Source organism: Neovison vison, chromosome 6, assembly GCF_020171115.1.
Source record: "Neovison vison isolate M4711 chromosome 6, ASM_NN_V1, whole genome shotgun sequence".
NCBI classification, from domain to species: Eukaryota; Metazoa; Chordata; class Mammalia; order Carnivora; family Mustelidae; genus Neogale; species Neogale vison.
The window spans coordinates 118,914,184-118,928,990 of NC_058096.1; the positions used below are offsets into that span (position 1 = coordinate 118,914,184).

Here is a 14,807-nt window from a genome sequence, read left to right on the forward strand (position 1 = left end):
GGCTCCACAGTCCCCAACCAGAAACATATCCTTCACTCGAGCCCACGTGGTGCTGAGCATGAAACAAGGTTTTTCACGTCTTAGCATTAGGTGGGCTCTTCTCATTTTGTTCAGTATCCACTGTAATTCTCATGTTTCCGTTACATTCCCAGATGATCATTAACTCCCATATCTTGTACCTTGTTTTTCTAAATACTTAATTTTGCTTTTTGAACATTTTTACTTCTCTGATTTAGCAGAATACTTTCACATTCTTGTGTCATGTCTTTCTAAATGCTGGCCCTGACTTTATAACATCTGTAAACCTGAGAAGCCTTCTCTCTAGTTATTATTGAAAATGCTCCACCTACCTGGAGGGCTTTGGAAGAAACTTTAGAATTTTTCTTCGATGTTGACCCTGTGCTAGACTTTCTCAGCTAGGTTCCTTTTTGAATAACAACACGGAAAATTAAGGGATTCTTCTCAAAATTCTCAAGGAAGGTGTATAACTAGTATAGGAGATGTATAGGAGAGAAGCTAATTCATTACACTCCATTCATTACCTCGTGCTTATTCTCACCCAGAATCATAGTTGAAAGAGGCCCAATCTGAATGTGCCAGCTGTTGTATGTTAAGTCTACCTTTCTGTCTGTCAAGACCTGCTGCAGTGTAAATGGTTAGTTTGAAAAGACTATTTCTTTTGTATCCCAGTTACTTTACAGCAGGTAAATATGTAGGCATGGGTTTATTTCTTTATTGCTTAACCAGGCAAGTAAAAGTCGAGTTCCTGCCAATTTCTCTTTTTTTGGTCCAGTTCTCCAAGAGTTCTCAAATATAGTTCATGGGCTTGAAGTGATTTGAACTAATTATGTCCATATCCTAGAATGCAAGTCACTTAGATTTTAAAAATCTTTACACCAGATTCTCATTTCTAGACCTGATTTTGAAGGAAAGTTGCATGTTTTTCTTTTATTCCAGGTAATCATAAATGTGGAAAGTACCCTTTCTTGAATAATTATTGGCATATCTCTGTTTCTCCACAGAATGATGACAGATCTAATGCCATAACAAGTTCACCTACAACAGAAACAGGTAATAGACACAAAGGTACAGTTAGCCACACGAAGAATAATTCTTTACCAAGACTTTCTTGATAAATTACCTCTTAGCTAGCTGTGGCTTCCTTTTCTGAGAGGAGAAACCAGACCCCAAATTGGGAACTTCCTGCACATTTTCCATTTTTTAATTCAACTGGTTTTTTAACTACTCAGCCATATGATATGAATGTATGAGCATGAGCTAGCAGGGCTATCACTCGCAACAAGAGAATCTGTTCAATATCGTAACATTCATTCTGCCTCGATTGATAACAGCAAAAATAACATGACAGTTAAATATATATATATAAGCAGCCTTCCTGATTTCAAGGTTACTTTTCTGTACCGGATTTTGTATTAATAAACAAAATTACCATCTTATTTCATTACTGGGTTTGATTCGATCTTTGTACCATTTATTGAACTTCTGTGACATGTGTGTCTGTTGTTATATTTATTTTTTTTTCCATCTCCTTTAATCTTATTTTGCTTTTCCATGCTGATGTAGTTCATCATTCCCCTGCATATTCTTTTCCTGCTGCTATTCAGAGAAACCAGGCCCAGCGCCCTGAAAGCTTCCTTTTCCGAGCAGCTGTCAGGGCAGAAGCAAATAAAGGTAGGTCACAGTGACTGGGGGGGGGGCTTTATATAATAACATTAACTATTATATATAACTTTTCAACTTTTACTGTGAGATGTCACTTTGGCAAAAGCTTTAAACTCTGCATTTGTCTGTGATCTCACTAATATTAAAGCAGGAGAATCTTGTTTGAATTTAACTAGTTTCTTGGTAACACCCAAAGGAGATTATAGGTTTGAAAAAAATTAAATACTCATTCAGGGCTTTAGGGAATGTTCCTCTTTTCTGTAATGAGCTCCTTTTCAGATTTTTCTGGTGATAAAAGCTGTTTTATCTGCTCTTAAAGAAATGAATCAGTACTTTTTTAAAAAGACTTTATTCATTTGTTTTTTGAGAGAGAGATCACGAGCAGGGACAGGGGAGGGGGCACTGAGAGAGAGGGAGAGAGAGACAAGCAGACTCCCTGTTCAGAGGTGAGCCTGACATGGGGCTCGATCCCAGGACCCTGAGATCATGACCTGAGCCAAAGGCAGATGCTTAACTGAATGAACCACTAAGGTGCCCAAGTAATTCTTCTTTTAAATCTACTCAGTCTGATGTTTTTTAGTTAATATGACATAGATCCGCCTGGCCTCCAAAAAGGTTACCTGGAAGTAGGAACAAACATTTCAAATCTAAAATAACTACTTTTGGGTACCTGGGTGGCTCAGTTGGTTGAGCGACTCCCTTCGGCTCAGGTTATGACCCCGGACTTCCAGGATCGAGTCCCACATCGGGCTCCCAGCTCCTTGGGGAGTCTGCTTCTCCCTCTGACCTTCTCCTCTCTCATACTCTCTCTCACTCATTCTCTCTCAAATAAATAAATAAAATATTTTTTTAAAAAAAGAAAAATAACTACTTTTGGTGTAACTGATAGGTGCCCTAACAGTGAGATTTATAATCAAACCAGAGTTGCACTGCATGTGGGATTGTAAATTAGTATGGAAAACTATTTACGTTATCTAATAATGTTGATATTTGTATATCTTGTGACCAGTAGTTTTGCTTTCTGAAAAATGTAAACATGCTTACCAGAAGATAGGTACAAAAATATTTATAGCAATGTTATTCATAATAGCCCCAAACAGAATATCCATTAATAATAGAGTGGATGAATAATTGTGGCATATCCATATAATAGGATACCATGTAAGCCATAAAAGTGAACAGATTAATGTATACAGCAACATGGATAAATTTTATAAACATTGTCATTCAGATGAAGCCAAGCACAGAAACCATACATATATACACTATAGCTTCATTTATAGAAAGCTCAAAACTAATCCTGGTATTACAAGTCATAGTTAAAGCCTGTGTCATTAGAAGTAACCTTTAGGTACTGATGGGCAGGGAGCATAAGAGGGACTTCTGGGTGTTGGTAATGTTGCATTTATTGACCTGATTGTGTCCACTTTGTGATAATAATTTATTGAGCTGTTTGCTAATGATTTGCATAGTTGTCTGTATGTTATTTTTCAATAAAAACATTTTAATCAGGCAAAAATAGTTGAACTAAATGGGTAATATACATTTGGTAATTTTTAACACAGTTTTCTCCCTGTTATTATGTATATTTGAAACCTTTCATTATAAAAACTTTTTTAAGAGTCCAGAAGTGGGAATCACTGTGCTTGTGTGGAACCTATGACCGCGTGGATCTAAGTGTCTTTCCATCACTAGGATTGGTCGTTCTGTCTTACATATTCATATTTTTTTAGGTCATGCTTCACCCCTTCTTTCATCTTCTGCTCCTACCACTGATTCTGCAGATCCCATAATGAGACTGAATTCAAGACAGAGAGAAGAAGAGCTGGAATTAATAGATCAACTTCGAAAAGTGTGTACCTTAACTTTCAGTTACACTTGTGCAGTGTTATTGCTAGAGCCCATAACCCTGCAATCACCTGTTTGTTGGCTTACAATTTTTAATAGAATCAATAAGTGCCTATTGTGTACTGTGCTGGCCATTGTGTGATAAACGTAAAAGAGATTTCGCTATGAAGGATATTCTTTTCAGCTTTTACTAGGAAAATGAGATGAGTTATTCTATAAAGCTCAATTCCTGGCCCTACCCACTTAAAAGTTTTTTCTGCCTCATGTAAGGACATTTTTTAAGAGTAATAATAATTTGTTTTTATGGACAACACAAGCACGTATACATACCACATCACTGAGGTGTTTATTTTGGAATTGAAAGAAAATCTAGTTCTGTTGTATTTTTAATTGTAATTACAGAAAATTATAAATGAATTTCTCCTGTATTTTGCCCATACTGTGGCCTGGCTGCTGTATATATGTATTAGATCCCTTCTTAAGTTACTGACTTGACGTAGAAGGATAAAATAGGGATTGTGGTACTTAAGTTAATTTGCTTTTTATCTTGATTCCTAATTAAATATATTTCACTGTAACTCCATTATGTCCTCTGTGTCAGCCACTCTTCAGTTAACATGTTACACATTCTCCTGCTGTTTTTTTAGCATATCGAGTACCGGCTGAAAGTATCACTGCCTTGTGACCTTGGAGCAGCTCTAACCGATGGTGTTGTTCTTTGCCACTTGGCCAATCATGTGCGGCCTCGATCTGTCCCCAGCATCCACGTCCCCTCACCAGCCGTGGTAAGTACATCATGCTTTAAATAAATAAATAAATAAATGGCTATTCATCAGATACTTATTATATACAATGGCAAGCATTGTGCAGAATGCCCAGGATACAAATGGGAATAGTCCTGTCCCTGTCTTCCCAAGTCTCACTTCTATGAGAGAAAAGATCAGCATGGTAACAACATTTAGTAGCAGTTGTTATAAGAGAGCCATGTAAGAGGTTGCTGTAGGAATACAAAAACGGACCACTTAACTCTGCCTGGAGAGTTCAGGCAAACCTGCCCAGAGGGGGTAAAATTTGAATTTGTTCTTAAAAGTGTGAGTAGGAATTTGCCAGCATAGGGGCGCCTCACTGGCTCAGTCAGTACTGAGCTGCCCATGTTGGGCATAATGGTATTGAGAAAACTGGACCTCTTTCTTATACCATACATTCAGAATACACTCAAAATGGATGAAAGATGTAAATTTGAGACAGGAATCCACTCAGAACTTAGAGGAGAACACAGGCAGCAGCGTCTTTGACCTCAGTCACTGCGTCTTCTTACTAGACATGTTTCCAGAGGCAAGGGAAGCAAAAGCAAAAATAAACTATTGGGACTTCATCAAGATGGAGATTACTTTTTAAAGAACAGACAAATCCATGAGAGAGTGTGGACTCTGAGAAACAAACTGAGGGTTTTAAAGGGGAGGGGGCTGGGGGTTAGGTGAGCCTGGTGGTGGTATTAAGGAGGGCACGTATTGCATGGAGCACTGGGTGTGGTGCATAAACAATGAATCTTGGGACACACGCAAAAAATTAAAAATAAAAAACAAAAAACAAATAAAATGACTCAGATTTTTTTTTTAAAAAAGGAATTTGCCAGCGTAACAGGATAAAGGCATCCTTGGCATAATATGCCTAGATTCAAAGGATAGGGACAGTCATGACATATTCAAGGAATTCCTAAGTTGTTTAGAGTAGGTGATACACACAGTGTGTTTACAAATGGTAGGAGATGTAGCTAAAGAGGTAAGCCAAGGGCCATGTGATAAGGGTGTTATGTCCCATGTCGGGGGGTTAGAAGTTTATCTTAGTGGAGACAATGAAGAAACAATGAAAGAATTTGAGGGGGAAAATGTAATTATAATTATAGTTTAGAATGATGAATCTATTTTGGGAGTTGAATTGGCATGATCTAGTGACCAACCTTGGGTGGAAAAGGAGGGAAAATACGCATTCAGGATGACTGGGAGGTTTTTTTTTAGACCACCGGTCAGATCTGGAAGTCAGGCTGGTAATCCACAACAGGAGCAAGTTTAGGGTTGACACACTCTCCTTTTTTTCCCCCTTCAAATTTTCATAAAGATTTCAAACCTTCAGAAAAATTGAAACTAATATGAGAAACACTCTTAAAGCATCTATCTAGATCTGACACTCATTTTGTTTTGCAGTCTTGCGTTGTGTGTGTATGTGTGTGGTGTGTTTCAATCATACTATTTGAAAGTTGCAGATAGGGACACCTGGCTGGGTTAGTTGGTTAAGTGTCTGCCTTCGGCTCAGGTCATGGATGCCAGGGCCCTGCATCCAGCTCCTTGCTCAGTCGGGGAGCCTGCATCTCCCTCTACCTGCCACTGCCCCTGCTTGTGCTCTATTGCTCTCTGACAAATAAATAAATAAAATCTTAAAATAAAAGTTGCAGATAATATAAAACTTTACCCCCAAAATATTTCAGAGAATTGTCCTAGGCCATCTTGCTCTTTTCTGTAGCCTATAGCCAATGACTGTCTGACATGGAGGCCAAGTTCTTCTGCCTTAAGGTGGAAGAGAAGCTTCCTATGGGAACAGGCTGAAAGAGGAGGGAATATAGGGAGCCACTAGCAGCCAGTGGGAGTCGGGGTATAAGGTAAGATGAAGTGTTATTGCATAAAACACCAACAGCATCCATAAGCTATATTCACATTTCCCCAGTTCTAAGAATATCTTTCTTTGACAGAGAGAGAGATCGCAAGTAGGCAGAGAGGCAGGCAGAGAGAGAGGAGGAAGCAGGATCCCTGCTGAGCAGAGGACCCTGAGACCACGACCTGAGCGGAAAGCAGAGGCTTAACCCACTGAGCCACCCAGGCGCCCCTCTAAGAATATCCTCCACAGCTGTGCTCCCTCCTCTCCCCCTTCGCAGCATGTGCGCGTGCGTGCGCACACACACACACCTACACCCACACCCACACCCACCCACCAGAATATAATCAAGGTTCCCAAGGATGCTATTCATTTGTAACATGCTTAAAACATTGTCTGACCTTTCAGAAGGTTTGACCTCATCTCATTTCCGGTCATTTGTTATTATTTAGCAGGCACTTCCTGTTACAGATTCTTGACTCTTCTATATAGGCCTGTAGATGGCCTCTTTCGGACACTCAGCTTGCTGCCCCCCCAGATACAAAATCATTTATCCCTCCCAAGGACCTTATATTCTTCTAATTATAAAAGCTGCTTTGTTACCAAGGTCCCGGGGGTGATGATGTGGCCCTGTCCCCTCTGGCACATCTACAAATAGAGAGTTGCATTTGCTTCTAAGGAAAACTGGTAGCCACATTTTTTTTATTCAGTGACCTCTGAAAACAGGCCTTCAGCTTTGTGTAGGAGAGGCAAAGAGGAACAGTAGTCCTACCAAAGTCAGCTGTGCTCCCAGAGATTGGAAGGACCTGGTTTTGGTCCTAAAGGTGATTCTAGAATAGGCATTGACGGGCTATTTCACAACACTAGTAAGGAAAGGGTTTATACCTACTTGGCGTTCTTCCCCATTTCTGTCAACTGAGTTAGGGGTGAGAATTTGTTTTAATAATCGAAAAAGGGCAAACCTGTTATTTTTCATTTCCAGAGGGGATGCCTAGGATGTAGCAAAGAGCTAATACAGAAAGTAGAATTTGAGAGTAAGGGTGACTGAGGTTCTTTGCGTTGATTACCAGAAAACTGCCTTCCGTGTAAGAGTGTAAAGTACACAGAGGAAGAGTAAAACTGTTTTACAAATACTTAACTGCCTAATGAAATAAAACACGTGGATATTCTTGTTAGTCAGAAATATGGGTATAACATGAGATGAGAGAATTTAAAACTTACTACTGAAGTCAACAACAAAACTTAACTCCTATTTATGAGTACCTATCCAGTGCCAGGCATTCAGCCAGGACAGAAGGTACAGAGATGAGATACAAGTGGTGCAGTCTCCCAAGAACATTAAGTTCTCTTTTAGAAACCAAAAACAAAAGAAGTCTTTCATGAAATATCTTTGACATTTAAAAGCAAGTAGGCCTATTAAAGAGTCCCTGGCTGGCTCAGTCAGTAGAGCACACAACTCTTGATCTCGGGGTTATGAGTTCAATTCCCACACTGGGTGTAGAGATTACTTTAAAAAAAGAAAAATTCAAGGAGGCCTATTAAATAAAACTGTTCAAGAGGGGATCTTTTTGATTAATAAATGACATACACAGCTAAGAGAAATATAAATACTAACACTTCCCAAATTACAATATTTGGGAGTTAAAAACAAATGGACTCTGAGTCAACCGGTTGAAAATTATCCAGCATTTTAATTAAACAAGCAAACAAAAAATACCTCAGACCAAAAACCCTACTTTGAAATTGTGATAATTATTTTATAAATAAGTTAATATTGTGTTAATGAGGTTTCTCTTCTAATACTCTATTTCAGTATAAATATTTGCATCTGTTTTTCCTTGCTGTGGATTGCCTTCCTTTGTCTTAGACTATATACTATATTGCTTATTTTGTTCTTCTGGCCATACAGAGAGCTTTGTAACTTACTTTCTTAGTAGAAGTTATTTTGTGAGGGGACTATAAAATTAAAGCCATATACAAATGGAAAACCGTAGAAGTTTCTTTATGGCTCGTTAAAGCATGGGGATTTATTGTAATTCTTTGAAAAGTGGCTAATTACAACGCTGAGTATATAACTCAAAAAAAAAAAAAAAACACTTTGTTGATATATTGTAAGAACCAGGATTTCTTTTCCCTAATTAAAAAAAAAAAATGGTACCTCATTATAAGGGGAGGTCTCATGTCCAAGCATTTCAAAAGAAACTCAGAAAGGCATAATAGGTTATAATTCATCATTCTTTGCTATTTTGGGAGAGGGTCAATGATGTTTGCTGAACTGCTGTTTGGTTTAATAGGCATAGGTGTTATGTAGTATGGTTCACATTCTTAGAAATGTACTAGTGAATCCTATCAAAAAATCATCAACAACTCACTGAATGAACCACATCTCCAAGGTAAATGACCTGAAAAACTCTTGAATCATTTCAAATTTCAGAGAAGTGGAAAATAGATTTCTTATTCAGATCAGGCTGTACATTAGAGAATTAGAACAGGCTATACACAACTGACATATCACCCAAACTTGTGGAAAACCTTTTGGGGGTAGCAGGTTCTCTGAGACTTGACTTAAAGCAAAATCATGAGTCCTGCATTCCATGGTGATGGGGAGTCTACAGCATGGGTCCTTTGGACTAGCCATTCTGTTGGACACATTTGTAGCCTGGGATCTGGCATTCCTAGGGCTCTTCAGGCTCCATGAACTCCGTAATTTGCATACATTTGTATTTTTCTCAAGATTAGATTCACAGCTTTCACCAGACTATAAGGAGTTTAATCCCATTTATGAAATACTGTCCTGTATCCCTGGAATTTGGATAAATGCTAAAGGAAGAAATGACTGGGGAGAGAGCTGATTGTTCCTCCTTCCTCTTCACCTTCATCAGTCAGAACCGTGCTGCTGTTTGGTTCAAACAGGGGAAATCTCAAAGGACATTTTCTCTTTTGCTGCCTCCCCCACGTCCCCACCCCAGCAAACAGAGACATCTTTTATGTCTTCGGGTGCTAGTAGCCTTCAGGGAGGTAATGTTTGGTTAGTTTCCATGATCACTATTCTGAGTCTTCTTTTTTTTTTTTTTCTGAATTGGTGGTGATTCCTGGACCAGTTTTAACTTAGCAACATGAACTCTTCATCCCTTTAGCCTTTTGTTTACATAGGAACCTTGTTCTTCCATCTAGATAGTCGGACCTGTTTCACTCTCCCTTCCCATGGATGTTGATATCTGAATGGTAGAGTTTCAGAAATTTAGGGTTTTTTTTTTTTTAAGATTTTTATTTATTTATTTGACAGAGAGAGAGAGATCACAGGTAGGCTGAGCAGCAGGCAGAGAGACTGAGGGGGAAGCAGGCTCCCCAGTGAACAGAGAGCCCGATGCAGGGCCCGATCCCAGGACCCTGAGATCATAACCTAAGCCGAAGGCAGGGTTTTAACCCACTGAGCCACCCAGGCACCCCTTTTTAAATATATATATATTTACATATAAATGTGTGTATGTGTATATATATATATACATATATATGTATATATATATATACATTTTTTTTTTTTTTGGACAGACAGAGATCACAAGTAGGCAGAGAGGCAGGCAGAGAGAAAGAAGGAAGCAAACTCCCTGCAGAGCAGAGAGCCCGTTGTGGGGCTCGGTCCCAGGACCCTGGGATCATGACCCGAGCCGAAAGCAGAGGATTTAACCCGCTGAGCCACCCAGGTGCCCCTAAATATCTTTTTAAAGGGGGTTCTTATTTTGTAGAATGAAATGCCCAGTTCCTTTCTTCTGCTAAAGTCCATGGTTCCCTGTTGACACACCCTTGGCCTTCTCTGCAAACCCAGACCAACATCCTGGTTTGCTTAGCTAAGGTCTTTTTATAATAAGAGAAGCTAGTTACATGTTTCTATTCCATTTTTAAAGGCAGAAAGGGAAACTGGTATAGGGAGAGGGAATGTCTAGCCAGTTAAAAGCATTTGTAAAAAGCATTTGTCTTGTGTTTACTTGCCCAGCTTCCCTTAAAGTTAAGCCCTTGTCCTAATAGCTTTCACCACAGTGATTTTTCTTTTGTTGTCTCAGTTTACCTTATGTCTCCCTCTTTAGCCAGGAGTTGAGAAGACCACATCACTTATCCAATGAACACCTGCTCTTTCACATGTAAAAAGTGGAAGAGAAGGAGCCCAACTCCAGTGTGAATTAACCAGTGTGAACCCCCATGGTGTTTTTCCTCCTCCTGTTAAGATCATGATTCTACCATTAATGTTTCTGCCATTAATATTTCACTCTCTTTTATAAAACAAAACAAAACAAACAAAAAACCTTTTTTACCTCAATAATGAAACAACTTGGCAGAGGCAAGAATGGGTACTGTCCTAGAAATTTAATTCCTATCCACTTTCAGGACCTTTTGGAAAGTGCTTCGATTTGAAATTCAAAAATTATTATTGGGGTGCCTGGCTGGCTGGCAGTGGAACATGCAGCTCTTGATTTCAGTGTTGTGAGCTCAAGCCCCACATTTGGGTGTAGAGATTATTTTAAAAATAAAATTTTTAGGGCACCCAGCTGGCTCAATTGGTTAAGCGTCTGTCTCTTGGCCCAGGTCATGATTCCAGGGTCCTGAGATCGAGTTCCACATCAGACTCCCTGCTGAGCAGTGGCGTCTGCTTCTCCTTCTCCCTCTGCTGCTGCTGTCTTTCTCTCTGTCAAGTAAATAAATAAAATCTTCTAAAAAATAAAATAAAATCTTAAAAATAATTTTAAATTTATTTTCAGTTACACTGGTTTTGTTTTTTTTTTTTTTAAGATTTTGTTTGACAGACAGAGATCACAAGTAGGCAGAGAGGCAGAGAGAGAGGGGGAAGTAGGCTCCCTGCCGAGCAGAGAGCCTGATGCGGGGCTCGAATCCAGGACCCTGGGATCATGACCTGAGCTGAAGGCAGAGGCTTTAACCCACTGAACCACCCAGGTGCCCCTAAACTTTTTTTTAAAGATTTTTTTAAAGATTTATTTAGAGAGGGTGCACGAAAGCAGGGCAGCGGGGAGGGGCAGAGGGAGTGGGAGAGAGAATCTCAAGCAGACTGCTTTCTGAACGCAGAGCTCAATGCTTAATCTCATGACCTGAGATCATGACCTGAGCCAAAATGAAGAGTCAGTTGGACACTTAACCAACTGAGCCACCCAAGTACTCCTTTAAAAAATTTAAAATTATTTTCCTTTCATCCCACATTCTTATTTGTTATAATAAAGCCAGTCCTAGATAGCCCCTGCTCCCTTTCTCAGGCTGAGATTATAGTTCTTCAGACACTATTTTATACTTATTTAATATCCCCTCTGCTCGTGATGGAGTATCATATTCCATCTTCGAAGAAAAACCCAGGTATTCACAAGTGAAACCTTTGTTTTCTGGAGGTGGTACAGGCTTCCATCTGCTTACGTGTGTAAAAACGCTAAGGCAGGGACGCCTGGGTGGCTCAGTTGGTTGGACGACTGCCTTCGGCTCAGGGCGTGATCCTGGAGTCCCGGGATCGAGTCCCACATCGGGCTCCCAGCTCCATGGGGAGTCTGCTTCGCTCTCTGACCTTCTCCTCGCTCATTCTCTCTCTCACTGTCTCTCTTTCTCAAATAAATAAATAAAATCTTTAAAAAAAAAAAAAAAACGCTAAGGCAGAGTTCGTGCAGACATTTGGCTTCTGTGCCTAATGCTTAAACATGTTGGAGAACAGCCAATGAATTTGAACATTTGAATTTGTTAATCATTCTGGGAAATGGAATTCATATTTCTACCTTATATCATAATCTATACATAACCCACTAGGTTAAAAACTTTTTTTCACAACTTTAGGTCATGTGATAACACTTTGTTGTTAGTAAGAGACCTTTCCAGAAACAAGCTTACTAAGTAGAAGTTAGGGAAATTAACTTTGGGAAATCTGCATCCTTTGGAAAACAGGTTCTTTAATCCAGTCTTTTAAAACTCATATGTTTAAAAACACTCCAGGATTATCACTGAGTAGAGACGTGCTGCACCCATAGTATATTTATGAGCAAAAGATGTTGATTTTTTTTAAAATAATCTTCTTTCATGAAGACTGCAAGGAAATAAAGTTTGGCTGTGATTATATTTGAATGATAGGGTTGTGGGTAATTTCTTTGCTGTAGCTTTGCTACAAATTTTCTTCAGTCAATATTATTTTAAAATGGATAAGATTAAATAGCTGTCTCTAAAATTTTTCTTGCCTTACAAAAAATCAAAGTAAAATGTCTAAAGTAGGCAGTGGCAAACTATGGCCCAAGGCTAGCCCTCATTTTTGTAAATGAAGTTTTACTGGAATACCCATTGCTTATATATTGCCTGTGGTTGCTTTCAAGCTCTTAGCAGATCTCCTGTCTCCTTGAAGACTAACATTTATTATCTGATCCTTTAAGAAAAAGTTTGCTGACCCTGTATTCTAGAATGTTGAATTTACAAAGCAACTGGCAAGAGTATTTTTAAACTTTAGAGTAACACCACATTTTCCTTCCTTTGTAGCCTAAGTTAACCATGGCGAAATGCAGGCGGAATGTGGAGAATTTCCTAGAAGCTTGCAGAAAAATTGGTGTACCTCAGGTAATAAATTTATCATTTTTTATGTTGCCTAAAGAGACTTAGTTATTATTTTTCTAAAATTTTTCGGAAATGAGAGTATCTAAAATCGTACAGGACTCACTTTAAATGAAGTTGGTAATTACTAACACAATGTTGTGTTACAATAGAGTCAGTCAGTATACTGGTGAGCGGTTTTCCTTAATTATTTCCAAGGACCAAGCAAAAAAAGTAATATACATATAAATTTAAATATATTGTAATACTTAAAGCTAAGTAATCAAAAATAGATATTTTGACATTTTCTGAAACATTCCTGCTTGCTTGTATACATCTTCATACATAAGACCCCGGGCTTCAGAATGAGTGCATCTCAGATTGAGAATACTTCCTTTGGTTTCAAGTTTTTTGACATTTACTTTAATATAATACATTTTTAAAATGTTTATTTTAAAATAATTTTAGACTTAAGCTTTGCGCAGTGGCAGTATCGTAGCCAATGAGGTTTATCCAAGGCGCGATTATTGCTAATTAAAATAATTTTAGACTTAGAAAAGTGTAAAAATAGGACAGATCTAGAATAGTCACTCTCTGTGCTGCTGTTCCGGTCCTGTTAACATCATCTACATAAACACAGTATGTCATCCAAACTGACAAACGCTGGGACAGTGCTGTTAACCACATTAGAAACCACACTCAGATTTCACTAGCTGTTTTCACTAAGCTCTGATACTTTGGAATTGAGCATACAGGAGGCCATTTCTAGGCATTTGTCCTGCTCTTAGATTTATTGTCTCTAGGTTCCTCAGTTACAACTTTCTTGCCCTTTATTATACAAATAGTTAAACTTTATAGATGCAATTTAGAGACATGAACTTGATGCACTTTATATTCCGTTATCCTTTTAAAAACAATGATGTTAAACCAACTAAGCATGGTACTCTTAAAAAAAAATACTATATTTAATGACACGAGACACACATCCGCTTAAAGAAATAACCACTTGGTGCTATTTGATACTTTGTTCCATTATCCATAACCCTAACAGTTCTTGTCATATTTGGTGTCCAACCTTCAAGAAGAAAATCATGACTCTTCTCTGTCACCTTCCTGTCAGAACCCCAGGACTGGCCTGGACTTAACCCCAGTGTTGCTCTTGAACTTAAGCCCTTGTCCTAACAGCTTTCACGCCAGTGATTCTCCCTTTTCGTGGCTCCCTGGTCCTCTCGCAGCTAACCTTGCCTTGAGGAGGTCACCGCACCACTTGTCCCATGGGCAGCCTTCCCGTTGCAGCTCATATGTGCTGCAAAAGGTGGAAAAGAACAAGTCCAGTTCCGTAGAGCATCTGTGAGCCACAGTGAATTTCCAGCATTGTTTTTTCCCCTTTTATTAAGTAGGTTATAAATCTATTTTTCACTGTTTTCTTTTGTGTTTTATTTTTTCAAATCTGAGTTATAAAAATAACTGAAATTTACATTTGTGGTATTAGCAAGGACCTTTTTATGTTTGTTTCTGTGGACAAATCCAGAGAAGATTTTTCACTTTTATATCCTGCTGTTTTCTAAAGACTGATCTTATCATTTAGAACAAACCACTTTTAACCATAGAGAGCCTTAATAAGGTTTCTAATCAAATAGCATGCATTTTCTCCATACTGATAAGCAGGTTCTGATATTCATAGGTACACACTAACATCAGTCAGTACTTCCTTCCATCTGTTGAAGGTGTTCCTACATGATCATCACATCACACACACATGCGCACAGCCTGCCCCAAACAGCACGACACGGGAGCACGCCTGGCAAATGTCAGACTCATGCAAAGTACTGTTCACCAGCTTTACAGTCATTGTACTTGCACTCTGGGCTTTAGAGAACCATCATCTGTCTCAGACTTAAACTCTGTACACTGAAGTTCTTTCCAAAGGTACCTGCCAACAATTGGCAAAATACAGTCTACCTTAAAATGTGCATTTGATTCAGCATTTGCCACGCGATGGTTATTAGGGATGATTATGGGCTAGCCTGTCCCTGTTCCTACCAGAGCCACGCTATTTGAAGGCA

General features: G+C 38.9%; 1 protein-coding gene and 1 non-coding gene across 8 annotated transcripts in view; both read left to right on the top strand.

Annotated features, from left to right (window-relative positions):
• LRCH3 (leucine rich repeats and calponin homology domain containing 3) overlaps positions 1-14,807 on the top strand; it is a 120,592-nt gene that overhangs the window by 98,509 nt on the left and 7,276 nt on the right. For 6 of the 7 annotated variants that reach the window (XM_044252122.1, XM_044252125.1, XM_044252127.1 and 3 more), the window contains 5 exons: positions 1,023-1,071; positions 1,585-1,692; positions 3,417-3,535; positions 4,179-4,316; positions 12,691-12,768. In XM_044252122.1, the coding sequence (XP_044108057.1) occupies positions 1,023-1,071; positions 1,585-1,692; positions 3,417-3,535; positions 4,179-4,316; positions 12,691-12,768 (492 nt within the window). The remainder of the gene's footprint in view (positions 1-1,022; positions 1,072-1,584; positions 1,693-3,416; positions 3,536-4,178; positions 4,317-12,690; positions 12,769-14,807) is intronic. The other variant, XM_044252123.1, reaches the window with a different exon arrangement.
• LOC122910927 lies at positions 13,215-13,353 on the top strand. The gene has a single exon (XR_006385301.1). It is a non-coding gene; the product is annotated as a U4 spliceosomal RNA (small nuclear RNA).